This window comes from Lissotriton vulgaris, chromosome 4_1 (genome assembly GCF_964263255.1).
Source record: "Lissotriton vulgaris chromosome 4_1, aLisVul1.2, whole genome shotgun sequence".
Taxonomy (NCBI): Eukaryota; Metazoa; Chordata; class Amphibia; order Caudata; family Salamandridae; genus Lissotriton; species Lissotriton vulgaris.
In genome coordinates this window covers 1,304,137,173-1,304,163,290 of record NC_141691.1, presented here as the reverse complement: position 1 = coordinate 1,304,163,290, position 26,118 = coordinate 1,304,137,173, and the positions used below count along the sequence as shown (strand labels likewise).

At 44.1% G+C, this 26,118-nt stretch overlaps 1 protein-coding gene across 1 annotated transcript in view; it reads right to left on the bottom strand.

The window, feature by feature from the left end:
• TMX3 (thioredoxin related transmembrane protein 3) overlaps positions 1-26,118 on the bottom strand; it is a 234,054-nt gene that overhangs the window by 82,390 nt on the left and 125,546 nt on the right. The window contains exons 10-11 of the mRNA XM_086965544.1: positions 15,279-15,377; positions 6,350-6,407 (exon numbers count right to left, since the gene is read on the bottom strand). Of these exons, the coding sequence (XP_086821670.1) occupies positions 6,350-6,407; positions 15,279-15,377 (157 nt within the window). The remainder of the gene's footprint in view (positions 1-6,349; positions 6,408-15,278; positions 15,378-26,118) is intronic.

Genomic DNA, 26,118 nt, shown 5'->3' with positions numbered 1-26,118 from the left:
CTTCTGATTATTGGCAAACATGAAAGGGTAGAAGGCATCTATGTTTTTTATACAGTCGTTACAAAGACTTCTCTACAGAAGCACAATGGCATAGCATTTATCTTTTCACCCAAAAAAGGAAAAAAAACAAAGCTAGGGCTCTTTTGATCTCCATAACTACATTTAATCTTTAAGATTAACTTTGGCAACAAGTTGTTCCGAAAACCTGGGAATTTCTGCTCTTTTGTCAGAGGTCTGAATTTTTTATAGAGCAGGCATAAAAAGACAGATTAGTCAATTAATTTGCCCCATAAAGATGGTAGCTGTCCAAATCTATTTTCTACCACCAGCCAAAATTAAGATAATAAGTAACTGCTTAACTTGTTTAAACAGGCATTGCCAAAGGCAAAAAGGTCTACCTATAATGTTCCAGTGAACATAAACACAGGCATGCATAAATGCAGTTTACTTGTGTTGTTTACATAACTTGTGTTAGTCACAATAATGCCCGCAATATTGGCTTCACCAATGCTGGAAAAAATTAAATAAAAAAGATTGCTTTCTGTACAGATAGCGTAGAGGAGATGTTTAATTGAATGTAACACACAAAATGATGACTCAGTGCAATTTTCAGTTGTAAAATAGTCCCTCGTGCATGCCAGTGAAAGCACATGCTGGAAGGCAGAATGAAGCTAAATTGGATTGGCTGCCTCGGCGACATCGCCTGCAATCTCAGAGCGCTGCAACGCGGACAAAGCGCCTGGTATCGTTATCTGCCTTCGCATTTTAGCCAAGTTGCCTGTATTAGTATTTAAATTAATTGCGCTGCACTGCTGTGTAATTTCATTGATTTGAAAAGCATTTTTGTCTTTGTGCCCCAGTTTCGCTTCCTGCCATTTGGTTGTTTGTTGTCTCGTGGCCCTGGTCTCCTCCCCGCTCCCGCCTCCCAGCTGACCCGCCCACGCTCCGCCCCCCCTCCACTCTACATTTAAGACAGATGGACCTACGCGCAGCGTCCACACGCAGCGGTCGCGCCGAAGGTGCGCCAAAGGTAAGCCCGTCTACGCCCATCCGCGCCTGGACCGCGCCCAGCGCCAGACCCCCTGGCCACCGCAAAACCCAATCCTCCTTCATCTCTTACGACGCCTCTACCCTCACAGCCCTGAACCCCTGTCGACGACCAACCTGCTACCAAGCCACACCTGGCCTCACCCATGGACCCTTCTCCTGCACCTCCTGCAAGTTTGCCTGCATCAGGACCCTCACCAAACCCACCAACATCAAACAGACTCCTGACACCAACCAACTGAAATGTATCCTTCTCAACACCCGCTCAGTCCACAGTCACGCCACTCAACTTTGGGATTTACTCGACACTACTTCACCGGACGTCGCCTTCCTCACAGAAACCTGGATGAACGCCTCTTCAACACCCGACATCGCCATAGCCATCCCTGACGGCTATAAGATTATTCGTAAGGACCGCACCAACCAAATAGGAGGAGGCATTGCCATTGTTCATAAGAACACCATTCGCATATCGACCAGTTCCGACGACAACATCGCATCCGCTGAACACCTCCACTACCAGATCCACATCGACCCCAAGACCACACTCAGAGGAACCCTCATCTACAGACCACCAGGTCCCCGCACACAATTCAGTGAAGACATCACAGACTTCATCAGCCCACACGCCCTCCCCTCCGAGGACTACATTCTACTTGGCGACCTCAACTTCCACCTGGAAAAGAAGAAGAACAACAACAACAGTACCACCCTATTGGACAACCTCGCAAATCTTGGACTCAAAGAACTTGTCAACACCCCCACCCACTGTGCAGGACACACGCTCGACCCAATCTTTACATCCAGCAAATACATCTCCTTCAACCACGCCACAGCTCCCATTTGGACAGACCACAGCTGCGTGCACTTCAATTACAAAAAGACTATGTCCCACAACCACCCTCAACAAATCCCCCGCAGAAACTGGAACAAAATCATCACTAACCAGCTTTTCACAACGCTCCAACATTACCCTCCTACCTATTCTTCAGACCCAAACCAAGCAGCTACCAACCTTGCACAATGGATCACCCGCAGCGCTGATGAATTAGCACCACTGAAAAGCAACCCTACCAAATTAAACATCAAGAAAGCCCCCTGGTTCAATGATGAACTTAAAAAATCCAAGAAGACATGCCGCACCCTCGAGAAAACCTGGAAAAGAAACCCATCCACTTTCAAAAACGCCACCCGTAAACACCATCAACTAATACGCTCCACTAAAAAAACAGCATTCAAAGATCGACTCAACAAAAACGCCCACAGCAGTAAGGAACTGTTCAACATAGTAAAAGAATTCACCAACCCTTCAGCCGGCACCAATGACATCACTCCCTCCCAGTACCTCTGCGACTCCATAGCTTCATTCTTCCACAAGAAAATCGCCGACATACACAACAGCTTCACAATACAGCCAGGTGACAAGTCCACCCCACCCACCTCAGAACCTAATCCCCCTCCTAACAACCATTGTACCTGGAAACCAGTTACCACTGAAGACACCATCCGCCTGATGAACTCCATCCACTCAGGATCGCCAACCGACCCATGACCCCACCACATCTTCAACAAAGCAGACTCCATCATCGCTCCCGACCTTCGCGACATCATCAATAGTTCCTTCAACTCCGCTACCTTCCCGGAAAGATGGAAACACGCCGAACTCAGCGCCCTCTTGAAGAAACCCACAGCAGACCCCACCGAACTTAAAAACTACCGACCTATCTCGCTCCTCCCATTCCCTGCCAAAGTCATCGAGAAAGCTGTCAACAGTCAACTCGCCACCTTCCTCGAATCCAACAAATCCCTCGACATATCACAATCCGGATTCCGTGCCAAACACAGCACCGAGACCGTCCTCATCGCAGCAACAGACGACATCCGCAAACTATTAGACAATGGAGAAACAGTCGCCCTCATCCTACTTGACCTCTCTGCAGCTTTCGACACAGTCTTTCATAGCACCCTTATACACCGCCTCAGAAACATCAGAATTCAAGGAAAAGCACTGGACTGGATCATCTCATCCCTCGCCGGAAGAACCCAGAGAGTCCGCCTCCCCCCTTTTAGATCAGAGGCCACCGAAGTCATTTGAGGCGTACCACAAGGATCTTCACTCAGTCCCACACTCTTCAACGTATACATGAGCCCCCTCGCATCCATCGTTCGCAAACACAACCTCAACATCATCTCCTACGCAGACGACACCCAGCTGATCCTCTCCCTCACCAAAGACTCAAACACCGCCAAAACCAATCTACAAGAAGGAATGAAAGAAGTGGCCGAATGGATGAGGAACAGTTGCCTTAAACTGAACTCGGACAAAACGGAAGTCCTAATATTAGGATCATCCCCCTCCGCTTGGGATGACTCATGGTGGCCACCGGCTCTGGGAAACGCCCCCAAACCTACGGACCACGCACGTAATCTGGGTTTCATCCTAGACTCCTCCCTATCGATGACCAGACAAATCAACGCAATCTCCTCCTCATGCTTCAACATCCTACGTATGCTCAAAAAGATCTTCCGATGGATCCCCACCGAAACAAGAAAAACAGTCACTCACGCACTGGTCACTAGCAGACTAGATTACGGAAACCCTTTATGCCGGAACCACCACCAAGCTACAGAAAAAGCTCCAACGTATCCAAAATGCCTCAGCCAGACTCATTCTAGACGTCCCCCGCAGAGCTCACATCTCCAATCATCTAAAAGACCTCCACTGGCTCCCCGTCAGCAAAAGAATAACGTTCTGTCTCCTCACCCACACACACAAAGCACAATACGATCTAGGACCCGAATGCCTCAACACACGCCTCTCCTTCTACACCCCCACCCGGAATCTCCGTTCGTCCAACCAAGCCCTTGCCACAATACCACGCATCCACAGATCCTCCATAGGGGGAAGATCCTTCTCCTATCTTGCTGCCAAAACCTGGAACTCCCTCCCCACCCACCACCGACTTACTCAAAACCACCTCTCCTTCAAAAAACAACTCAAAACCTGGCTATTTGATAAGTAACTCCCCACCTCCCTCAAGCGCCTTGAGACCCTATGGGTGTGTAGTGCGCTATATAAATGCCAAACTTGAACTTGAACTTATGCCAAATAGCCAATAGCAGGAGGAGACCGAATAATACTAATCTGGGTGGAGCCAAAGAATATTTTCTGCAGGTTTTAAGGACCTGGTAACAAAACGTAATCCAGACAGCTGTGCTGTCAAGCCAGACCTAAAAATATGGAACTTTCATTTGATGTGATTAATGTTAGAGATAAAAGTACCAACTTACACTGAAATTACAATCATACAACACGAAAAGAGTTTATTATTTAAAGTGGAATCTTATATACAATAAACATTAAAACTTCGAAATGGACCTTCCTGCAGGAGGCACATTTCTTTTAAAAATGAGAAAATATTCAAAACGATTGTGTGTTAACGTCTTTTTTTGTGTGGCCAATTGTTTCTATTTATGAGATTATCAACTTGATTTTCAACTCCAGAAAGACTATAAGAGGTTGATGAGTGACTATTTTTTAAGTACGAGTTTGAGCCACAAATTTAGCAAACATCTCAAAAGAATAGGTGGACTGAGAGAAGGACACTTTATATAGTAGTTTGAACACCTATATCCCAAGATGGATACCACATTTTCTCATTGAGGACTCTGAATTATTCAGGTAAAGTAATCCATCAATGAGATCAAAGCTACTTACGGTCTAAAAGATTCATAGTGGCCTATAAAAACATAAATAAGAAAATCTATGACATTTACTCTTTCTGCCATCATCAGTATTCACTTACTGATTTATTCTGTTACCCAGTATTATTAACTGAGAACAGACAAATCTCTAATTGATCCAGTTTATAGAATTAAAACGTGCTAGATTGTCTTTGAAAACGGAGTAGTTTGAGTGGGCAGTAGCTGGAAGAAGGGGTAGTCATTTTGCCAACACCTATTAAGTGATTCCAAGTTTATTCATAAAGAAAATTCAGGATTTTTATAAAGCTAATGAAGATTAGACAATTTCTGATGTTATTTGGGCTACTCTAAAGGTAGTAATTAGTTAATCTTACTCCATGCCTAAAAGTAAAAACATCTAGTTGTCCATGCAGTCATTAAAAAATATCTGCATGATTTAACCTACAACCAGATAGTTCAAAAGTACAAGGTTTAGTTTTCAACAAAAAGGTCAATCTGTCACTTCATTAGAAAAGAAAACAGATAGCTAGTAGTTTTGTGTTTGATAACGGTATATATTACCTACTGGCGGTCGCCAGTAGGTAGTTATAGTTAGGACCGTGTTTCTATTAAAAAAGCGTTTTTTCTTTTTCCAATAACTTTGGCGCCGGTTAACAAATCTTCACAAAATTTTCAAAACTAGTGGGGCGCGCCGGTCAGCTCCTATCTTGAAAGTAGGGGTGATTCGGCAAGCGGGGGCCGAGAAAAAAGGGGGGTCTCAAAACGTGTTTTCTCAAGGTTAATTCCCATAGGAAACTTTAGACACGGCTACAGCTCGAACTGCTGAACGGAATTACACCAAATTTGTCAAAAAGGTAGTGCGTGTTTCAGAAAGCACTCTTTTTCTTAAATGATGTAAATCCGTTCAGTAGTTGCTGAGAAAATCAAAAAATAAAATTGATATATAGAGGCACGGAGGATCCACGCACCCTGCCGATCATGAGCTGCATGCTAATTGGCTGTCAACACTTTAAACCAGGAAGTGTTGGCAGCCACCTTGTGCCTCGGTAGAACCGAGGTACAAGAAACCAGGGAAACAAATAAGTAAAATAAGATAAGGGGGCAGGGTAGGAACCCCCTGACCCCCTAGGCCTTCTAAGAGGGTTCCGAATCCGGCTGCAAAAATAAAAAAAAATAAGCGCGGGCTTCCGCACTCTGTTATTAATTAGCCCCAGGGTGGGCCAAGTCCCGGGGCATGTAAAAAAAATGTGTGGAGTGCCGCCAATCACCCCCACACTGCCCCAGGGTCAGCCACCCCTGGGCTTTGCCGCAGCCCCGGAGGCCCCCCCCCCACGGGCTTTGTTTGTTTATGAGGGGGGGGAGCATCAAAGCCCCCCCAGGTCCCGGGAACACAATGGTTTACAAAGGGAGGTGGGGCATTAGTATGGCATTCTTATTCACATATGACCAGGGTAATTTGTCATTCTTGCAGTAACAAACAAACAAATTATATTTCAAGTCCATTAGTAAACTCCCAAATCAAAACAAGGAGGAAACCAATATTTATAATTTGCAAGAAAATGTCACCCGTAAAAGAGATATGTCAAAACTACTGTACCTGAGATGTTCGACTGATGTGTTTTTATCATCAATTATTGCAACAGCTACAAGCTTCCCTGAAACGAAAAGCATAAAGATGTTATGAACAGGACATTTCCAACTTTGGCAAACTGGCTCCCTTTCAATGTTTCATTGCCCAATGCTTTCCCTTTTACAGATATGTAAAGGTAATCGCCATTCAATAACTCTACAACGCAAATGCCTCCCTTGTTATTTACCAGTTTTGCAGCACTAACCACCTACTAAGCACTGCTCAAGAGAACAATGCAGTGAATGATAAAATAGGGTGGACAAATATTTTGCCTGACAAGGAAGTCTTGGGGACTTATCATGGATGTCAAATATTTCCAACTGTTGCCGAGCTAAACAGAGTGTGTTCCATAGTACGTAAACTGAACGTTTTTTGTCCAATAAGGGGGTGCTGTCAAAGTGTGCACGGATGAGTAAGCTCAAAAATGTTATAGCTGTCCGAAGATAGATGCAGTCTTGCTGAGAGGAGGAGACTGTTTCCCAAAAAAGTATATGAATCAAACCAATTATTTTAAACCACACACAGAATCGAGGTGGAAAGCATTTGAAGGTCTTACCAAAAGAAAACAGAACCAGGCAGTTTCGTTTTAAAGTAATTGTAATTTGTGCGATTTTAGGGCAACCTGTGGTGCAGAGGATTACTATAATCAAATACTGTAACTGAAATGGTTTTTGGTTCTCATCGCCCATGTACTCTGTTGGGTAGAGAGTACTGCGAGGACTCCCTTGTCCCGAAAGAGCATTTGTTTTCTATGAATGTAACATCCCTGTGTGAATAAAAGATTCAAAATATCACCTATGCTACTGTATTGTATCTGTTACAGAGAAAGGATGCAGGGAGAGGGCAGGTGAATAGAAGAGACTGGGTCACTGCAAAGGCCCTTGGGAGATTTATTTTTTTAAGTGAAGGCTATTTTTCTTCCAGCTAGGATTGGCTGTAGGGGAGGGAAGCAATTCTATCCTTTGTCAATTTACACACTTTTTAAAAATAGATAATCATAGGTAATCATGTGCCTTTCCACCTGGTAAGAACCAATGATGTGTGCACATTTTGCAAGATTCGGTCTGAAAAAAATGAATTATAAATATGAATGTTGTGGCAGTCTACTGTGACCTTTCATTGGTCCAAATTAAAAAGGGACAATTTGAGATGAATGGATTCAAATGGAAAGAAAAAAATAAAATCAAGATTTGACAAAGTTTAGCTACAGCCTTTAAAAGAGGACAGAGAGGATGACCATGTCAAATGAAGCACCAAACTCTACCAGATTGATGTGGGCTCATGCTTTTTCAAACATTGCCTGGAGTTAAACTTCCCTAACATCAAAAGTAGCCTGGACCCATGGCTAGGCCAAAATACTGAGTGTCTGGTGTCAACTAGCTGACACCCTTGTAGATATTTGCAATTCTGTTCTTTTGCTAAATATTGCAGTACTTTAGTGAGTGAATGCTAGGAATGGGATGGTATTTGGCATGGCAAATCATTTTCATTTAAAAAAAAAAAGGGGGGGGGATTCATCTTGCCTCTTGTAAAGGGGGCTGAGGAATTTCCTTCTGAAGAGTAGTCATTTATGCATCCCCTTTGAGAGTGTTCTCAGAGCGGTGTACTGCAACACCTTGGCATGGACCCTATAAATTAATTGCAGATAGGACAAAATAAAAAAAAAAGTTGTGACTGATGAAATGATTGTATATGGCTGTAGTGTTTACATACGTTTTAACAGAGCATGTCATCAGCAGCGATAATGATTTTGTCAATATCAACTAAAAAGTACTGATGAACATTATCAGAGGGAATACGAGACCGCTCAAAATAAAAGTAAAAAATAGGTATGAGGCATCATGTACATTTGTTGAAAAGTGATTCATTTGGTTGCTTGATGTTACACCCTTGGGGTGAAATAACGTATTTTAAATTAATTAGAGATGCTCATTTTCTACACCTAAACATGAATAGGGCACTTTATTTTATCTCTGCACAAAACAATGGCCTTTTTTTCTTGTTTTTTGCTGCATGCTTACTTGAGGGACCATAAACACCTTCAGTGCGAGATGAAGGTTATTCTGGTACAGCAACCAATTGTGTACATATAGAAATGGAGCAGAATGTGAACGGAAACACTCTAGGCTAAGATCTTTGGAGACCCTCGAGTATGCTGTGGGGCATCAGCTGTGTCAAGCCAATTTCAATTAGTGAGAAGATGATGGAGTGGTCTGACCAAGATGAAGCATGTGCTTGAATAGGGGAGTTCAAAATGGCTGTGGGTGGTCAATAAAATACAGTGTTTTCCCCATTTAAGATGTATTTATTTATTTGTGTATGGCACATCATGTATCAAGACGTTGGGTAGCTTCAGACAGGAATGATCTCGAAGAGCTGCATTGCAAGGGGTGGGAAAGCCTGCAATCAGGACCCAATCTGCCCAACAAAAGATTGCAGTATGTTGTATTGAGTGTGTGACGTAACTGAGGAGCGCAGGATGTGAATCAGTCTGTAGAGTGGTGAAGTCTTGAAGGAAGAAATAGTTGGGGCTGAGCTCCTATGACACAAAGCGATATGCTAGAATGTGAGTGGAAGACTTGTCAAAAAGAGAGGAATTTAATCTTTTAGGTCTCGTCTAGGCAGCGCGCATGCGCTGTCTCTCTGAGACTTCTAGTTATCTGTATAGGGAGGGGAATCCCACCTGCTGCTTGCTTCCAGCTTGCAATTGGCTTCACTGTGGTTTCCGACCTCCCTATTGGTAGCTGGTCCGATGCATCACTTCCGTTTTTATAGGAAGCAGCACCGACCAAGTACAGTTATATTGCGCTGCAGTGCTTGGTTTGTGTCCTTTAGGGACTACTTGGGCTTTTTTTTTTTTTTTTCTTTTTTTTTTTAAATCGCCGTGGCGCCCGCTTCATGGGGCGTGGCGATTTAAAAAAACAGCTTGCTGCATTCCTTGTCTAATTAGCGCGGTCACGCTTGTTGCAGGTTAGGCTTGTTAGTTTTGGGAGAGTCTGGTCACCGACAGTTTCCATGCCTAACAGCTGCTGGCTGGAGGCCGTTGTGCAAGTTCACTGTTGGTAACCGCGGCCCAGTCCATCAATACTGACCGGAGGGGGTGCCCCGCCCCCCCAACAAATCTCCAGAGCCGCTGGGCTCCGCGAGACCCCCCCCCCCCCCCCCCCCCCCCATTCCACATCCCCCTCCTTCATGTATCGCCACTTCATCATCCTGGGCAGTTTCCCTTTTGAAATTGCCTGTCGGACCACTTGGGGCGCTTTGAACAATCAGTCTATCCTTTCTCTGCCACCAGGCGCGGTCAGCGCCTTGTGATATTGCACGGTCGTCAGTGCGCGAAGGCCCTACATGGGCAGGTGGTCCTTGGGCCAACTGGTGCTGCTGGACTGTTCTTAATGCAGAGGGTTCAATCCAGGGCTGGTATTTCTGCCCGTCTGGCTGCATCTAGGACTTCCAGTGACATGTACAGGGGGAGACAAGAAGGGAGGGCAGGGGACTTCACTGGCTGGCAATGTGCGCCACGACTCACCCTGCAGCCAGAACACAGAGGGTACTTAGAAAATACTGAAATCTGCACTGTGTAGTCCACACAAGGTCGTGCAATAGTAAAAAGGCTGGGTTTCAAGGTTGGTTTTATGCAGCAGTGAGAATGTTTCAATTATGAATTTAATGCCAATTTTTGCAGGGAACCACAAAGTGCAGAACAGCAGTGTAGCCTTGAATAAAGACAAAATGTCACTCATGTTTCAAGTTAACGTGTCAGCGCGCTGCCCATCGCGCTGAAAAGTATAAATCCCGTAGAGTGAAGGATAACATTTGCATAATTCCTGCGCAAGGAACTGATGATATACTTATTATAGAAATGCGGCCTAATAGATAGGAGCATCCGGTCTTCGGTCGGGTCTCGTGGGGCCAGAAGTCGGCTTCTTGCTTCACGATTCACATCATCGTTTTAACCGCATCTCATTCACGTCTCATCCTTCAGAAGGGCAGAGGCTCCGGACAGCTGTAATCCGAGCAGGGATGCATACCAGAGGGATCCAGTCAGAGGTTGCAGACTGTTGCCATTCTGACGACGTGGAAGCTGGTGGGCCAGTAGGTGTATCCGCTCCTTGGGTTCAATGCAAATATAATATTTTGGAAGAGGTATGTAGGCTTGCCACCAGCAGGTCGAATATACATAAGCCATTATTGATCTATCATGCAGGAATGTTTTTTTTTAAAGTAATCTATCAAGTTAGATGTTTTCCATTGTTTGTGGTCCAAAGAACCTTTAATGTTGCACCAGTTTCTAAGCTTCGTTCAAATATTCCCAGTGACGCGCGGAAAAAAAATAGTGCTCCTTCTCCCATGCTCTCCTGAAATCCTTCAGTACGCAAAGCCCTTTGTAGTTAGTTTCAGTTCTAAACATTTTTTCACTTCACAAATAACAACCATTGCCATAGCCAATAGGTCTCGCCTTTGGGACCTTTTAAGTGTTTGGCCATGCAGCACATTATACTGGGTTCTACAACGTCTACAGTTAAGTCTGTTTTATTGTGTAGGTGGTGGCAGTGTATACTTCACACATTGCGGGGCACTCCCACTTCATGCTGGTCAATCGGCACAGGCTTGCCTGCTTATCGTGTGTTAGTGCACCTCCTACAGAGTTGTGTGTATTTAGCAAGCCTCAGGACTGAAAAACAGAGCAGGACGAGCTTTAATGTCAATGTGAAAAAAGCACGAAGCGTTAGTTCTCCGAAATGAACGCAAAACCTGCGGAACTATCTCCCAAACAACAAACACAGGAAAATTGTAGAAAAGGGCGCATCTGATACAGACAATATATAAAATATAATCTGCGGTCTTGGAAGCCACCACATCTTTTGATAAAAGCTCTGCTGAAAACACAAACCACTTTAAAACAAAAATGACGAACTGGAGAGCATGAAAAAACTATGTTATCTTGCACACCCTCTGATTGGATGACTTCTGTTGACATCTCTTCAGGATACGAAACTTATGAAGATGCAGGCATGAATCATGACAAAAAGTGGCAGAGCATTAAGAGAGGGGGCAACAATGCCAGAATCCAGTCCCACTTTTGGGTGGTCACTAATCAGCACAACCCGAACACGGGGAAGAGGACTGACATATGTGCAGCGAAATAAAAACATGCTCACAGGTAAGGTAAAACCCTGAATCGTCTACCTGGGGTTTCTGTAATTAGTGGCACTCCAGAAACAGACGTGCTAATGGCTCAGTGTTGGCAGGACACTGCTATCCAGTCCCTTGCTTTTATTTTACAAAGCATTCAGATGGTGCATTAATCCAGTTGGACCAATTTAAAGCAAAGAAAGACTACAGCTCCCAGAAATCACTGCTATGTTAATTAAAAGGAGGCGGCTTGAAGCGGCATGTCAACACTACTTGGAAGCCTACATCAGACATTAAAAGTGTGGGAGAAAAGTTCTCGCTGGTGTCTTACCTATGCCCAGGTGAGCCAGTGCCTTGAGGACAACTCAAAGGCTGACGTTTGTGCATAAACAGTTGTTAAGTTACTGGGTTCCTGCTCTGTTAAATTGCAGCACACAACTCATGCTTGCATGGGAGGCCAGAGAGAGCTATTAGCATTGTAAATGACAATGTCTTTTATTTAGGTTTTAAAAACCAAAACATAAAAAAGGCATTGCCATTTACAATGCCAATAGCTCAAACTCGCGTAAATGAGAGACCTATTGCATTGCAAATGCTTGTTTTTAAAGGCTAGCAGCACGGAGAGTGGTTGCTGACTCTAGGCAAAAGGAGTAGAGAAGGTCTACGTTTGATATTTGCCACAGATAACATATTCTGTGTAAAACACAGTTTATCTCTGCACAACATTGCTACAGATTAAGGAATTATGCCAGAAAAACTGCTGATAAGTGTTTGCTAATAGAGTACTGGTCGGCGGTCACTAACTATCTTATTATGAATGAATGAACAAGTAGTATTTTCTACCTAATTTCAATATTTGTTGTATGTGTTTATAGTTGGACTTGAATGACTATGTGTCAATGCGTAAATAGAGTAAACAATAGATGCTAAAGCAATAAAATGCTATAAATACATAAGAATGATAGAGCCTATTAACTATTTACTGTGTAACATACAGGGAGCGGGCTAATTCCCAATTATAATTATGAGTTATGCTTTTACGCTCTACTAGCTTTTAAATAATGCAGTTTTAGTTTGGGGGGGGGGTTTATTTTCCAGTTGTTTCGCTAGAGCTGCGGTTCCTAACCTGGGGTCAGCAGACCCCTTCGGCTCCGTTATACATACCCAGAGGATCCACGATTGTTTAGAAAAATAAATAATACTAGCATATGAACAAAATATATAAATATACACATAAAAAAGAAAAAAATTGCATTTTTAAAACGCTCTGTAAATGTGAAGGAATTTGAAAATTAAAGGCAAAATATGAAGTTGGTATCTTTAGTTTGATTTGTGGGGAGCATTGCTGGTTCAGCAAACAATCTAGTACTGATGATTGGTGGACCCAATTCAAGCATTGTTATGTACTGACAAAATAAGCATATGTATTTGGCGGCAAGAAGACCGTGATATGCTAGTCTAGGGGATCTGTTTAGTTTTATTTTTTTAATAAAACGACTTTTGAAAAGCTCCAACCTTCTCATTAAAATTACAATTTCTATATATGCATTGTTTTGTTTCTAAAGTAAATAAAATGATTTGGAAGTAAACAAAATATTTCTGTTGATTTGTTTGATGTGTGCTGGTTTCTGAAACTGCTTAGGTGGTGTTTTCTGGCATCCAGTAGTTATTTAAAGGGTGCTTACAGATGAAGAATGATTAAGAACCACTGTTTTAGTGCATTAATAAAGGCAGCATGCCATAACCTGTGCACGGACAACAAAACACAAGGAAACCGATTTATCAAGGTTTCATGCAATGCAACAAGACACCATACTGCGTGCATTAAAGGGAAAGCCCACATGTAACATTATAGGGCACATTCCTGCCCTCTCGTTGCTCAGGCGCACAATGCGTTGCCTTGCGCCAACGCAGGCTCCCTTGAACCATGATGCAAGGGTGCTTGCATTGTAGGCGTGATTCTTTTTGTGCAGGAAAGGACACCTTCCTGCACAAAAACAATTCTCAGACACATTTTCATCTTTCTAATGTGTTCTGCAAAATGCAACACACTTCGAAAAAGGAAACAATGAGGAGAAATAAAGCTATTTCTCCTTGTGGCGCCTCCCCTGGGAAAGCGTAGCATTTTGACGCATTTCCAATTGATCAGTCTTGGTAAATCTGGGAATGCGCCAAAATCCATGGGTGGATGTGTGGGAACACTCAAGCTCCACCCCTGAAACACCTTCTCAGGGCAGAATAAAGCAAGGCAGCGACTTGCTCTGCCTTGCGTTACTCCAGATTTACCAAGCCACGCATGGCCATGCAAAGGGGCCTTGAATAGCTTGATAAATCTCTTTCTTGGATTTGCGTCACCTTGCATGGGGCAAGGATAACACAAACCATTGATAAATATGGGCCCCAGAGACGATTGAGCGCTAGAGGCTAAAGTAAGACTAGGCAGCGAGTGTAAGAGTGTGATCAATAGGGAGGTTTATAGTTGATCCAATCAAACAGAACCGCATGCTACCAATGTGTCAACACAGAGGTCTTTTGTCAGGGTTCGAAAGGTAAGACGGTAACAAAAGGGCAAAAGGGGTAGTGACACCTCGAGAGGCACACAGATATTAGAAACGCTTGTACTGTATATGCTTCATCGTTTCTACTCTTGTACCTGCCAATTTGCCTCTACAAACCCAAGGAACAAAGCTTGTCAACTATAGTTAGCAAATACAAGGCACTAGGGTGAGCGAAATAGAGAAACATTGGTAGCTGGAGCCAAAGGTCCGCGCAAACCTTTTATGTTTTTAGAATTTTTGGGAGGGTAAAATGCTGTGTGTGGTTGTTGCTACCGATGACAAAGTGTAAGTGGTTAAATTCCTATCATAAAACAAAGTGGTTCTACCATCAGTAGTAGAATATAGGCATGAACCAATCAGTAGGGCATCTGTTGCACCAAAATATCTAAATTCGAATGTAATAATGTTCTCCTAGTCGAACTCTTCAGTTACTGAAAGGGGCATTTCGATAGGAGGTGAGAAGGGTTAGTCAACCAGTACACTCCTTTCCATGTGGAGAGTCTGCGAGGAATAGTGGGAGGCAGATATGTTGGCCACTGTCCGCTTTTGTTGTGCAGTGTGTGCTAAGAGAACATTCAGAGGCAGGATTACTGGACTGAAAAGATATTTAATTATAGAGCTACCGCGAACCTCGCATGCAGCAGGGGTTTGTACATATGGGAATCGACTAAGCACACACCCTCGATCATGACAAGCAAAGCAATGTACAACTTCATAGGGAATGGAAAGACCAGAAGTGTCTTGGTGTGAGTTCCTTTACCCAAAAAGCAAGCAGTACATTTGCATGCTTGTGAATACACTATTTTAAGTACACAATGCATCAAATTAGTCTTGAAAGCATTATTGGTCAATATTTTCTCTGCCTGGCTTACCACATACACAGCAAGATTTATTTTCAGCCAAGAGGAGACGCATGCAAGCAACGCAAAACAGGGGTTCCCAAATCAGCAACATAAGAAAAAACAATGGTAGCAATTCAGTAGAAGTATACAAATGGAACAACACCTTGAACTTGTAACAGGCTCAATAGCAGCTTGATGAAACTTAAGTTAAAACTGATTTCATAGAATTAGGTTATTCAAGACAATAGATTTGATCCCATTCTAATTAAAAGAAAGAAAAGTGTAGATGTTTGCTATTTCAAGCAAAGAGAATGACAGTGGTTGATCGCTGAAAAATCAATGCAGTAAATGGGGCCTTACCTGTATCTCCAAGCTCGTACAATGTAAATCCATCTACTTGAAGATATCCCTGAAATCTCTCTTTGTTTATCCAAGAGGACAGATCACCATCTTCGTATTCTAGAGAAGAAAATGAAGTCTGTGACCAAACAAACTTTTCATGTTTCAGGATCCACAAAAATGTAATTAGTAGGCTTCGAAAATCTACATCACTTTTATACTTTCCAAATGTACTCCTACTAGGATACTCCACTTCAAATTATGATACTGTGTATTTGCACATATTTCCCCTATTTCTTCACAAGTAAAACATTCATCTATGTGGAGAAAAGCCTCGCCTAGACTCCCTTACATATATCAAAGTGCTGGGCACTCCGACACCCTATTTGCGCAATCCCTTTAAACTCTTTAGGCACTAAAGTTATGTATGAAGATACAGTGGGGAGCGTGACTGGAAGTCTTTGCAAATATCAGCAGTGTCGCAACTTTTTCTGTTTTTACCAAAACTTTTAAATGTACACCCCCCTGCCTACTCACCCTCAAGGAATACATGTTTCCCCACCCTCTAACAAACATATAACTACAGACAGTTCAACAACCTGGTAGGTCCCCCTACTAATAGGCAGAATGTATGGCTTTCAACACAAATTACTTTGCAGTTGCTGTACCACCTGGCAACATCACGCTCATTTCTCAATAGTTACATGGCTGACTCTCCACCCAAAATCTGTTGTGGGAAGTTCACAGTAGTTGCACACCAAATAATCCGGTGTTTCCTTTTCCTGCCCACCAGTTTTTCCTTCTTCTGGCATTCAGAGGGTCCTTATCCCATGCACCTCTCCCAGCAGGTTTCTATGTGCTAAATGGAACTTGCTAAACACAACAAATGCAGGGCTTACAGTTTCCCTTTCACAGTTCACTTCTCAGAGTTCCAAGTAAGGGTGGGACACAGACACCTAGATCTGGTTAGATTTCAAGGCAGCCTTGCACTGGAACACGCTATGAATTAAAGTGTGGGTGTCACACAAGACATCACTGTTGTGGGGTTGTGCCTGCATGGGTTAATTGTCATGGCTGGGGTTGAGGATCAGACACGGAAAAGAGGGCTATGAAGAATGAGATGGTGAAGTGGAAGGGGCCATGGCATGGAGTAAAGAAAGTGGAGCTGGGCACAATGCAGACTATGGACCACTGGATACTAAACTAGAAGAGCTAGCAGGAGTACCTCCTGTGTGACACACACCGCTTACCCCATCACATCACACCTGTAATGTTCTATCACCTTCTCATCCTCAGTGCATCATGCAGACCTCACAGGCACAATCTTACCTCATTCACCCAGACTACTGTCTCACACGTACTGCCTGCCTTTATTCAACTCCAAATCTTTCACCAGACATTCCGTGCCTCCTATCTCAGTTCTCAACTCCTTAGCAGTAGTTGTCTCTGGAAATAGATGCAAAGCTCGTGGAACTGAATAGTTTGATTAAGTGAGCCCAGACAAGACACCCAGCTGATGCAAGTAGGCTGCATCTGCAGCCCAGTAATGGAAAAACCCATCACTCTGCCCTCTATGCTAGACGATTTATGAATTATCTAAAACAAACCACAAGCTACAGAAAGACCGCTATCTCTGACCAAAAAAGCCCTCAACCCGGACCTCCGGACACAGGCTCTGCATCATGTCAGCAAGAGGACCAAGGGACGGGAAGCAGGACAAACCAAGTCCAAGACACAAGTAAGTACAACAAGCCTACTAATGACACCATGTTAAGATTGCTCTCCCTCAGGAGACTCACCTACCAAGGCCTGAGGTGGCACATTTACAGAGGAGATGGAGAGGCCAGTTGTACGATAGGGGCTACTCAGCATATGCTAGGGACGCTCTAATTTGGGTTGGACCAGGGACCCCGTTTAGCATAGAAGATTCGCTAATCGACGTAGAAGGCCGTTATGTGATAGTACAGGGTAAGCTGATTGGCTGACCTGTAGTTATTGTATCCATAGATGCACCAAACTCCAGGTTGCTTTCCAGGAGGTACTGTTGAGTAAATTAGCCATATGGCATGGCGTCCCGAAGATACTGGGGGGTGACTACAACAGTGTTCTTGTTGTTTTACTAGATCGATCCGAAGGCGCACCCCCGGAGCACCTACATACGCCGCCATGAAGACATTAACCAACTGGGCTACACAATGGCACTTAACAGACGTAAGGAGACACAGAAACCCGCATGACCTAGTATATTCATTTTATTCAGGGGCACATGGGTTGCATGTTCGAATTGATCGTATAATGGTATCAGATGACCTCTTGACAGCTATTTCCGAACCGCAATACCTCGCTGATGTCATGTACATGGAAGACGTCAGGGCGGGGTCATGGGGCGCCTTCCCCCAGTGCGCATAGGTGCTGCTTGTAGGAGAGTAGGGTCTGCTTCCTATGGTCACCCCCACTTTTTACTGTGATTCTCTGGTTTTTCGACTTTAGTGTGCCTGTGGGCCTGCTAATCAGACCCACAGCCTAGTTGTTCTCTCTATAAAGTGATACCATGTACTTTAGGTACATACCAGATTGGGTATTGGGTCACCTCTGTGAGCCCCTGTATAGTGTACCATAGGTACCCAGGGCATAGGTGCATCCAAGACATATCAGGGGCTGCAGCATGTATTATGCCACCCCTAGCTGGCCCTCCAAACTGACACCACAGGCTGATCACTCAGCTTGGGTAAGATGGTGTAATCACCCCTTACTTAGATATAGTATACCTATATCTACCTTTACATATAGACCCATATTCACCTATAAGCTACTGCTATGGAAGGCCTCGACAATCCCGGAGGCAGAGTACTTGGTTTTATGTGAGAGGGTGCCCTAGCATGAGCTGAGCCCCTCTGCAGCTATAGGAACCATCACCTTATAGCTGTTCTGTGATATAGCCATACCATATACTCTTAAGTGCATTATAATCCTCGCGATTAATGCTAACTTTGGTTTGGCTTTATCAAAACATGTTGTGTAAGCTGCCCCCAGGGCCAGGGTGATTGCCCTCCCCCTGCAGGACCGGAGAGGGTAGGTGAGGGGGTTTGGAAGCCCCTGCAGGATGTAACAAGGGAATCTGGGGATTTCTATCTGGTATATGTGGCCAACCAAAGGTAGGACAGCGTCCCAGTAGGTTCTTATCTTGGGGCAGTGCCAGAGAATGTGGGACAGTGTGCCTCTCTGGCACTTTTGCGCCAACAAAGATCGCTGCTGCGTGGTTTCCACTGGGCGACACACCAATAGTGCACAATTATTAGGGAGCATCTCCTTCCCCGAGGTACTGCACGATGAGGCCCGGTCTCTGTGTACGATGTCCGCCCACTCCTTCAGGGAAAACTCTTGCCCCAAACTCGTGGATGCAGACTTGAGGCTGTGTGACCCAATGGCGCAATGCCGGGTACTGCCAATTCGCTTCTTTGGGGATCCCATAGCCCTATACCAGTTGGGGCTCATTTTTGTTTAAATGCTTTTTTATTGATTTTTAATTTTGCATTATATCATTACACTTCTGGCGATACTATTACGAAACATTTATAATTTGACACCAGTATTACAGCTGTATGAGCTTTTCAAATAATAAAGCGCATTTAGTTTAGACAGCAATACATCATGAGCTTAACTGCTGGTTCTCCTTAGTGCAGATATTTCAATCTAGGAAATAGAGAGTTAAATTGTTTGCAACATAAAATTAATATGAGCAACTGTAACAACACATTGACTCCCGATTTTGAAATTATAATTTGTTAAACATAATACCACGATGCACTTCCTATGTCCTGTAACTGCAAACTGTATTCGCTCGCTTGCACGCATGGGCTTATTTTGATCGTATTACTCCACGTCTTACCATATGTCTACTATGTCATGATTACAGCTTACTCACTGCACTGTCTTGGACAATAGTCAGTGAGGGGTTTTGCATCTGACCCCGTAAACTCGCTTCTGAACAGGCCAGCAACACAGGTCCTGTAACTCAGTTATGCCTACCGGGTTTGGCCCACGGTAAAGTCAGGTGAAGTAGCGGGCTCGACATTCCAGCCCTGCCATATAGTACGAAAATCCGTTAGGATCGCATCCCAGCACACCGCAAGTGGCTGCTTCCGAATGCCTATCGCATCCTCCCAACACAGCGCTATACTCTCTGCATGTGCCCAACACAGCAGTGACCGGAACCAGGCCCTCTCTGCGGGGGGTGGGGGTATCAATTGACTTCCAGCGTTTCGTGATGAGCCTTTTGGCCACTATGAGACCCAGATCTATATAACGGGACAACACTTTATGCTTCTTAGACCTGTGGTACAGGCCCAATATGCATACCTCTCAGGTCCAATACAGCTCACCGTCTGTGCACTGCATCAGTCATAGTGACCATACTCCAGTACGGCAGGACTACACCGTATGAAGCAAATCAACACCCACTGAACCACATCTCGGACAGCCAGCATCAGTACGATAAAAATATTTGTTTTTGGCTGGTGTGAGGTAGGGCCTGTGTACTATGTAGTACTGAATGAGTCGGAATCTCGAGCTGCTGGGAATTCAAGTGGGACCAACCATTCATGCTCAGTGCAAGGACGCTGCAGGTCTTCCTCCCGAAGAGCACGCAATTAGTTCATTTGTGGCACCGTATGTGCTCTCAGTGCCCTCGCGAACCATTTGACAAGATGTCAGCCTACACCCAGCTTGTGCAAGTATTGTACACCTAGGTGCGTAGGCGGCTCCTGTTCTATGTTGCCTCATGTGTGGTGCATTGTGCGTACTACAGTATGCAGTAAAAATAGGCCCTGCAGCAAACAAGAGTTCTCTGCTAGTGTCTTGAAAGGCAATAGTTGACCTTCATTGAATAAGTCCCCAATCGCCAGAACCCCAGCTGCATCCCTGCCCTTCACACATTCTGGTAGCCCTACCACTCTGATATTGTTTCTTCAGAAGTGCCTTTCAGCATCATCCACTTTGCTCTCTAGGGATTGCACTTGTGCCTTCAGTTCACCCATCTCTGCAGAGAGCTTCCTGGTGATAGGTGCAATTATCGCTGTTTCCGCTGTCAACTCAGTCACTTTTCCGGTCAATTTCTTGTGATACGCATGTAGGAGCGTGAAGTCAGACGTGACTGTCTATGCGGTTTTCTAGTGATGTTCTAGTCTGCCAAAGTGTTTCACTCATGTTGGTGACTGCCTTAAGTACTGAATCGATTTTTGACTTCAATATAGAGGACCCAGCTGCCTCTAGGTCTCCGGGTGGTTGAGCTGGCTCCATTGTATGCGGTGCCTGTTGCGTGCGGGCGGCAGTCGACCCCACTCGAGGCTTACCCATTACGGAGTGGGTACTATGGGCAGTCTCCAAGTAGTGGGGTTCCTAGTTGGATTTATTGACCCTGGGCGAAGGTCTCTCTTTACGACGTTCCAGTCACATCGCTGCAATCGGCATCGGGCCAGCGCAGATATCGGTCAGCAAGTTCCAGGGCTGCAATGTTCGCGAGGTCCGCTTTCTGTGTCACTGCCCTATGTCCAGAAGTTCAGTAGTGTGTCAACTATAGTAAGAGTCTGCAGGTGATCACTTGTTCTGCTTTACACCTGGTCTAAATGTTGTCACTGGCTAGATTATCACACATGCCGGGCGGGGAAAAAGTAACCCATGTGTCTTCACCAGAATCACTGGAAACAATGCGCAACAGCCACCGACTCCTGTGCCATAGTGTATGTGCAATCTCCTGCAGGCACCGCACTTGTGTCCTAGAGGCCGCTTCGCTCAGAGTCACCCGGTAGTGGTGCAGGCGTAGGGCCCACCCTTCCAACACCCCGCCCGGGGCACCCTGGTTACACCTTGTATTCAGTTTGCCTCCACTGGGACCCCAAAGTGGAGTTATACACAGTCCGGTCTGTTCCCCATAAAAGTGGCAACAGGCTCCAACCCCCGCACAGTTCACTAAGGGAGACACAGCAAGCCTCCTGTGTACATGCTTCGTCAGCGGATGCTTCTATCAGGTCGTGCTCTGCCGCCGCATCTACTGAGGTACTTCGGCAATCCGCTGTGCTCACTCCTCATCCCAGTTCGCTGCCCAGGGAAGCCACAGATCACCTCTTACCAAGTTTACAAGAGAGAGCACATGCACTTTAGCACTGATCAGCAGTGGTAAAGTGGACAGAGTCATAAAACTAACTAAAACAGGTCAGAAAAAATACAGGAGGAAAGCAAAAAGTTCTGGGATAACCCTGCAAAAAGGGCTAAGTCCAACAAGTACATTTCCCTCGGAAAATTTTACTTATATCTTTTTCATGTGCACTGTTTTATATGTAGCTTCCAGAAGATGAAAGATCAAAAAATGTACATATTGTGTTTTGTTAGCCAGACCTTTGGCCCTGCCCCCACGCTCACTAAACCCGCCCCCCCGCTCACTGGCCCCCGCCCCTTTTGCATGCAGCATCACAGTTATGTACATATGGTTATTGATATACAAGGGTTTTTTCTCCAGCCAACACAACTTTGTTAAGTGTCATGTACATAAATGTGTGTATGTATAAGCCAATTTAATTTTAGGTTATAAAAAAAATCCTCCTTTCAACCTTTTTCCCATCCCTCCTCCCTCTGACTCATCCAAAACATTTCAGACTATGAACTCTCAAACATCCTTCTCAAACTTCCCCCTCCTTGTTACGCTTCACTCCAAATAACCGACACACATGACCACTACTTACTAAAACAACTTTCTAATTCCCCGCTTCAAATCAATTCCCAACATTCTATCCCTACTCAGTCAGTCATTCAGAAATACTTTTATTTGATCTCGTTAAAAAATCATAAAAGAGTGGAAGAAGTTCAATGATACAAACATGTTAAAAAAAAAATGCATAATTAGATAAATTGTTGAGGTTTAAAAAGGAGCTAAAAGAAAAAAAATAAAAACACAATGCTGTCATGACCTGGATAATCATCCATAGATAATACATTAGATAAAACTTTCATATCCCTACTCTAAACTCTACTAAACACACAAGAAAACAAGAGCACAAACCTAACAACTAATGTACAAAGAAACTAAAAACATATTTTCATCTACTAACAACCTGCTATTTTGGATGCTGGAGTGGCGCTTCAACGCCTCGTCAGGGGTAGTAAGCGCTATACAAGTACAAATTACAGTTACAATACTTTTTTAACGCACTTCGACTACTGGAAACATAATAGCTAAATGCTTCACTAATAAAAATACATAAAGAAATATACAAGGGCGCCACCATGTGGTACATTCTGGTACATACGTGTTCACAAATAAATGCCGGTGCTTAGGAACGGCAAATACTGACCCAATACAAGGGGACCATTGACCCTCCCAAAAAAAAACACGTATCAAGCGATCACCAATTGAACTATAGCCGCGATCGACACAAACCGAATAGCTATTATAATAATTACACAATTAAGTTTCCTTTTTGAAATAATATCAAAAATACGTGCACAACAAATTGAGTTTCATTCCGATTTGTGCGGTAATCTGGGTCTTCACAAAACAATGTATGTCAGAAAACATTGTAATTTATAAAAGTCGGAGTCGAGAATTTTCATAGTGTAAAAAAACTTTCTTTTCTCCCCTCTGCAGCTTGAAACCTCGTCTACGAAAACAGAATGGTGAGGTGGTGCAAAAATGAGAGCGAGACATGTCGAGAATTCAAGATGAAAACCAATCCAAAAGGGGGGAGGGGGAGGGGGGAGAGTATTAGGGGGGGGGAGGAATAGAGTCGGCTGACCCCAGATACTTTCTCACCAGTCCCCGCCCATCCCCCCACTTTTTTCATAGTAGAATTAAATATAATAAACACAGCTTTCACTGAAGACTACAGAATGACGTCTCATGTGTACACAATTTAACAAACTGTCACTCAGAAATCAGTTATGCAAACACAATTATAATCATTGCACGAGGTTGCCTCACTGCTTCTTGACTGTGACTAAGCAAAGTTTCAGTTTCCTTTCACATCAAAGAACGTGTTAAATATATAGGGGAATTCCAAACACTCCCATAAATATATTATGGGCCTGCGGGAGGCTTGAACACAGATCATTCGGCGCGGGGTGAAGCGACAGAAGTCAGTGATCACAGCAGGACAATATGAGCGCGAGCGACTCCGCCGGTGGACGGTGCATTTTGGTCCTTAAATGCACATTTGCTCTTGCGTGCGTCTCGGCATTTGTCGGGTAAGTCCGTTTGGCTAGAATCGGCAGCGGTTGCATGGAGGCGGTGAAATATAGGGTATACACAGGTGTGATGCTGAGAACTGTGTGCCACCCTCAGGTCAAAGGGTTGAATTTCAGGAGACCCCTCCAGGTATTTCATTCACCGCAGGTCGACAAATGGAATGATCCCGAGTTTACCTACAGTAGTATCTGCTCTTTTAGACTTTGCTGATGTAGGAGTACATAGAAGTAGGGTGACCAGGAGTCCCAGTTATAATAATACTGGGGTTCAATATGGCATGTCATGTTAGAGACCCCTTTCTTGTTAACCCCCCTTTATTTCCTCAGCCTGACTCCCCGAGGGTCTGCCTTGTAACGGGGTCCCGGTCACAGTGTACAATTTTCAGCCTGGGTTAAATACGCAGAACTTTTTGTTGGCTCCAGGTGCCACACACAGTTAAGATTCTACAGTTGTACGGCGTAGAACAGCCACTCTGATACATGTTACAACATCTGGCCCCGTTTTTTCACGTCTGTTTTCGGTTAGTTGTTTTTGGCCCCCTCTTCTGTCTGGAGGAGTGAGTGTACCATTACGCTGCATAGTCCCAGTTAAAATCATTGGACATGCTAGTTTTCCAGAATCACCTTATTGAGTCGTTGTATGAACTTAAGACAGTTGCACTCCCCTTTATGCAGACCCCCCAGGATATAGCGGCATGGATTCTCAAATTTAGCGGCACAAATATGGAAATTTAGCAGCACAAATATGGAAATTCAGCGGCATTTTAGCGGCACTTTATTTTACTCATAAGCATTCATTTTCAGCCTTAAATCAATGGAAACTGTTTTAGCAGAGTATTCCACTTTATTTATTAATAAAGTTTTACATAGCGCAAACTTGACCCAAGAGGGTATCAGAGCATTTTACATTTAGGATCATTGCGTTACAAGATACATCAGATACAAGAGCATAGAAAGGTACAGTACACAAACAATGTTTCAATAATTCGTAGGGGGGAGGAAGGAGCAAAAACGGAGCGACGAGGAGGAACAATGCCCAATGTCCGGCTGGGAAGGTGACGGTCAAGGGGGAAAACCAGGGCCAGACTCCTCATTAGCTGTCAAGCAGCTCCACCTGTCAGCCATGTTGATCAGGTCTCATTGTTCAGAAAAAAAACAGTTTTAGTTTATTTGAATTTGCGAGGGTTAAATAGCGTTATCTAGACCTGGAGGTATCAGAGAGCCTAACCAGGGGAACATTGCATTAGAAGGTACATCAAAAGAATTATAAAGCGCTGGCTAGGCCCGTATGTATCAGAGCGCTATAGCAGAGGAACATTGCGTTACAAATTACATCACTTACAATAGCGTAGTAAAGTACATTAAAAAACGTGGTAGAGGGAATTCAGAGGAAAGGAGGGGAGGAAGGAGCCATAGCAGGGAGACTAGGAAGAACTGTGTCCAATGTCCGGAGAGACAAATAGAGAGGGAAAGGGAGAGGACGGGGGGGGGGGGGGGGGGGACAGAAAAGAGATGTTGCATTTGCTGCTTGCAATTTTGGTATTCATTTGCTCTTATCAGCTAGTTGTACAGCTAGAGGTAGACACTTATTCCCGGTCTCCTTAAGTGTGCTGCACCGTTGCTAGACACTTTGTGAATACTCTTGGTACTGATTTTATGCCAAAGGCCAAGTCTTTGAACTGGTAGTGTTCCTTGATCACGATGAATACTCCCACCAGCCAAACTCCTCTTACTGATGTGCAGAACCTTTTCCTTCTGCAATAAGTTTGGTATCTTTGGGTAGATCATTACAAAGTGTCCAGCTGTGCTACAGTACAGACACAAACACTTGGACAAAATTATCTCCTTATTTCATTTTTTTCTTTTAGTTTGTCGATAATCTATTTCTAATAGCAAGTATATTAAGGCGGATACTTCTGTGGGTCTGTTAGGAATCTGAGCTTTCAGTGTCTTTTAGTTCTTCCTTAAGACCTTGATAAAAACAAGTCTGTTCTTTTGTTTTCTGGCCATTCAGTTTCTAAAATTAATGTATTAAATCTTTATTATAATACAGTTCTTGTATAGTGCATGGCTACCCAACCAGGGTTTCCTATCGCTTTGAGAGCAGGAAGATCGGCCTAGGAGGAGCTAAAAGAGGCAGTTTTCAGTTCTGTGCGAAAGATAGAAAGGGAAGCACAGCATCTTAAGAACTCTGGGAAGGAGTTCCATAGCCTAGCACCAAGAAAAGAAGTGTCTGCCCATGCAGGTGTATTTGAGTCTTGGAACTGTGAACAGGAATCTACTGCTTGAGGGCAGGGTGCGAACTGGGTATGGAGTCGTTCTTTTTTTACTGTCCTCCTGAGCAAGAGCAGATCTTGTGCATGCAACAGAGTGCTTTGAATTCCATTTGTTTGTTCACTGGGAGCCAGTGAAGTTGGCGAAGAAGCCCTTTGATTAGGCAATCTGGAATATGGAATAGAGGAAGCAGCCCACAGGTTAAGGCTGTTATCCCTTGGAATTGCAATTCTTCATCTGCCAGTTGGGCTAAACAGAAGTGTGAGGACTAAAATTTTGTGTCACATTTTGTGATGTCAATTCCTGTGAGGTCATGGGTCTTGATACCACTTCCTGTGATGCGACGTGCCAT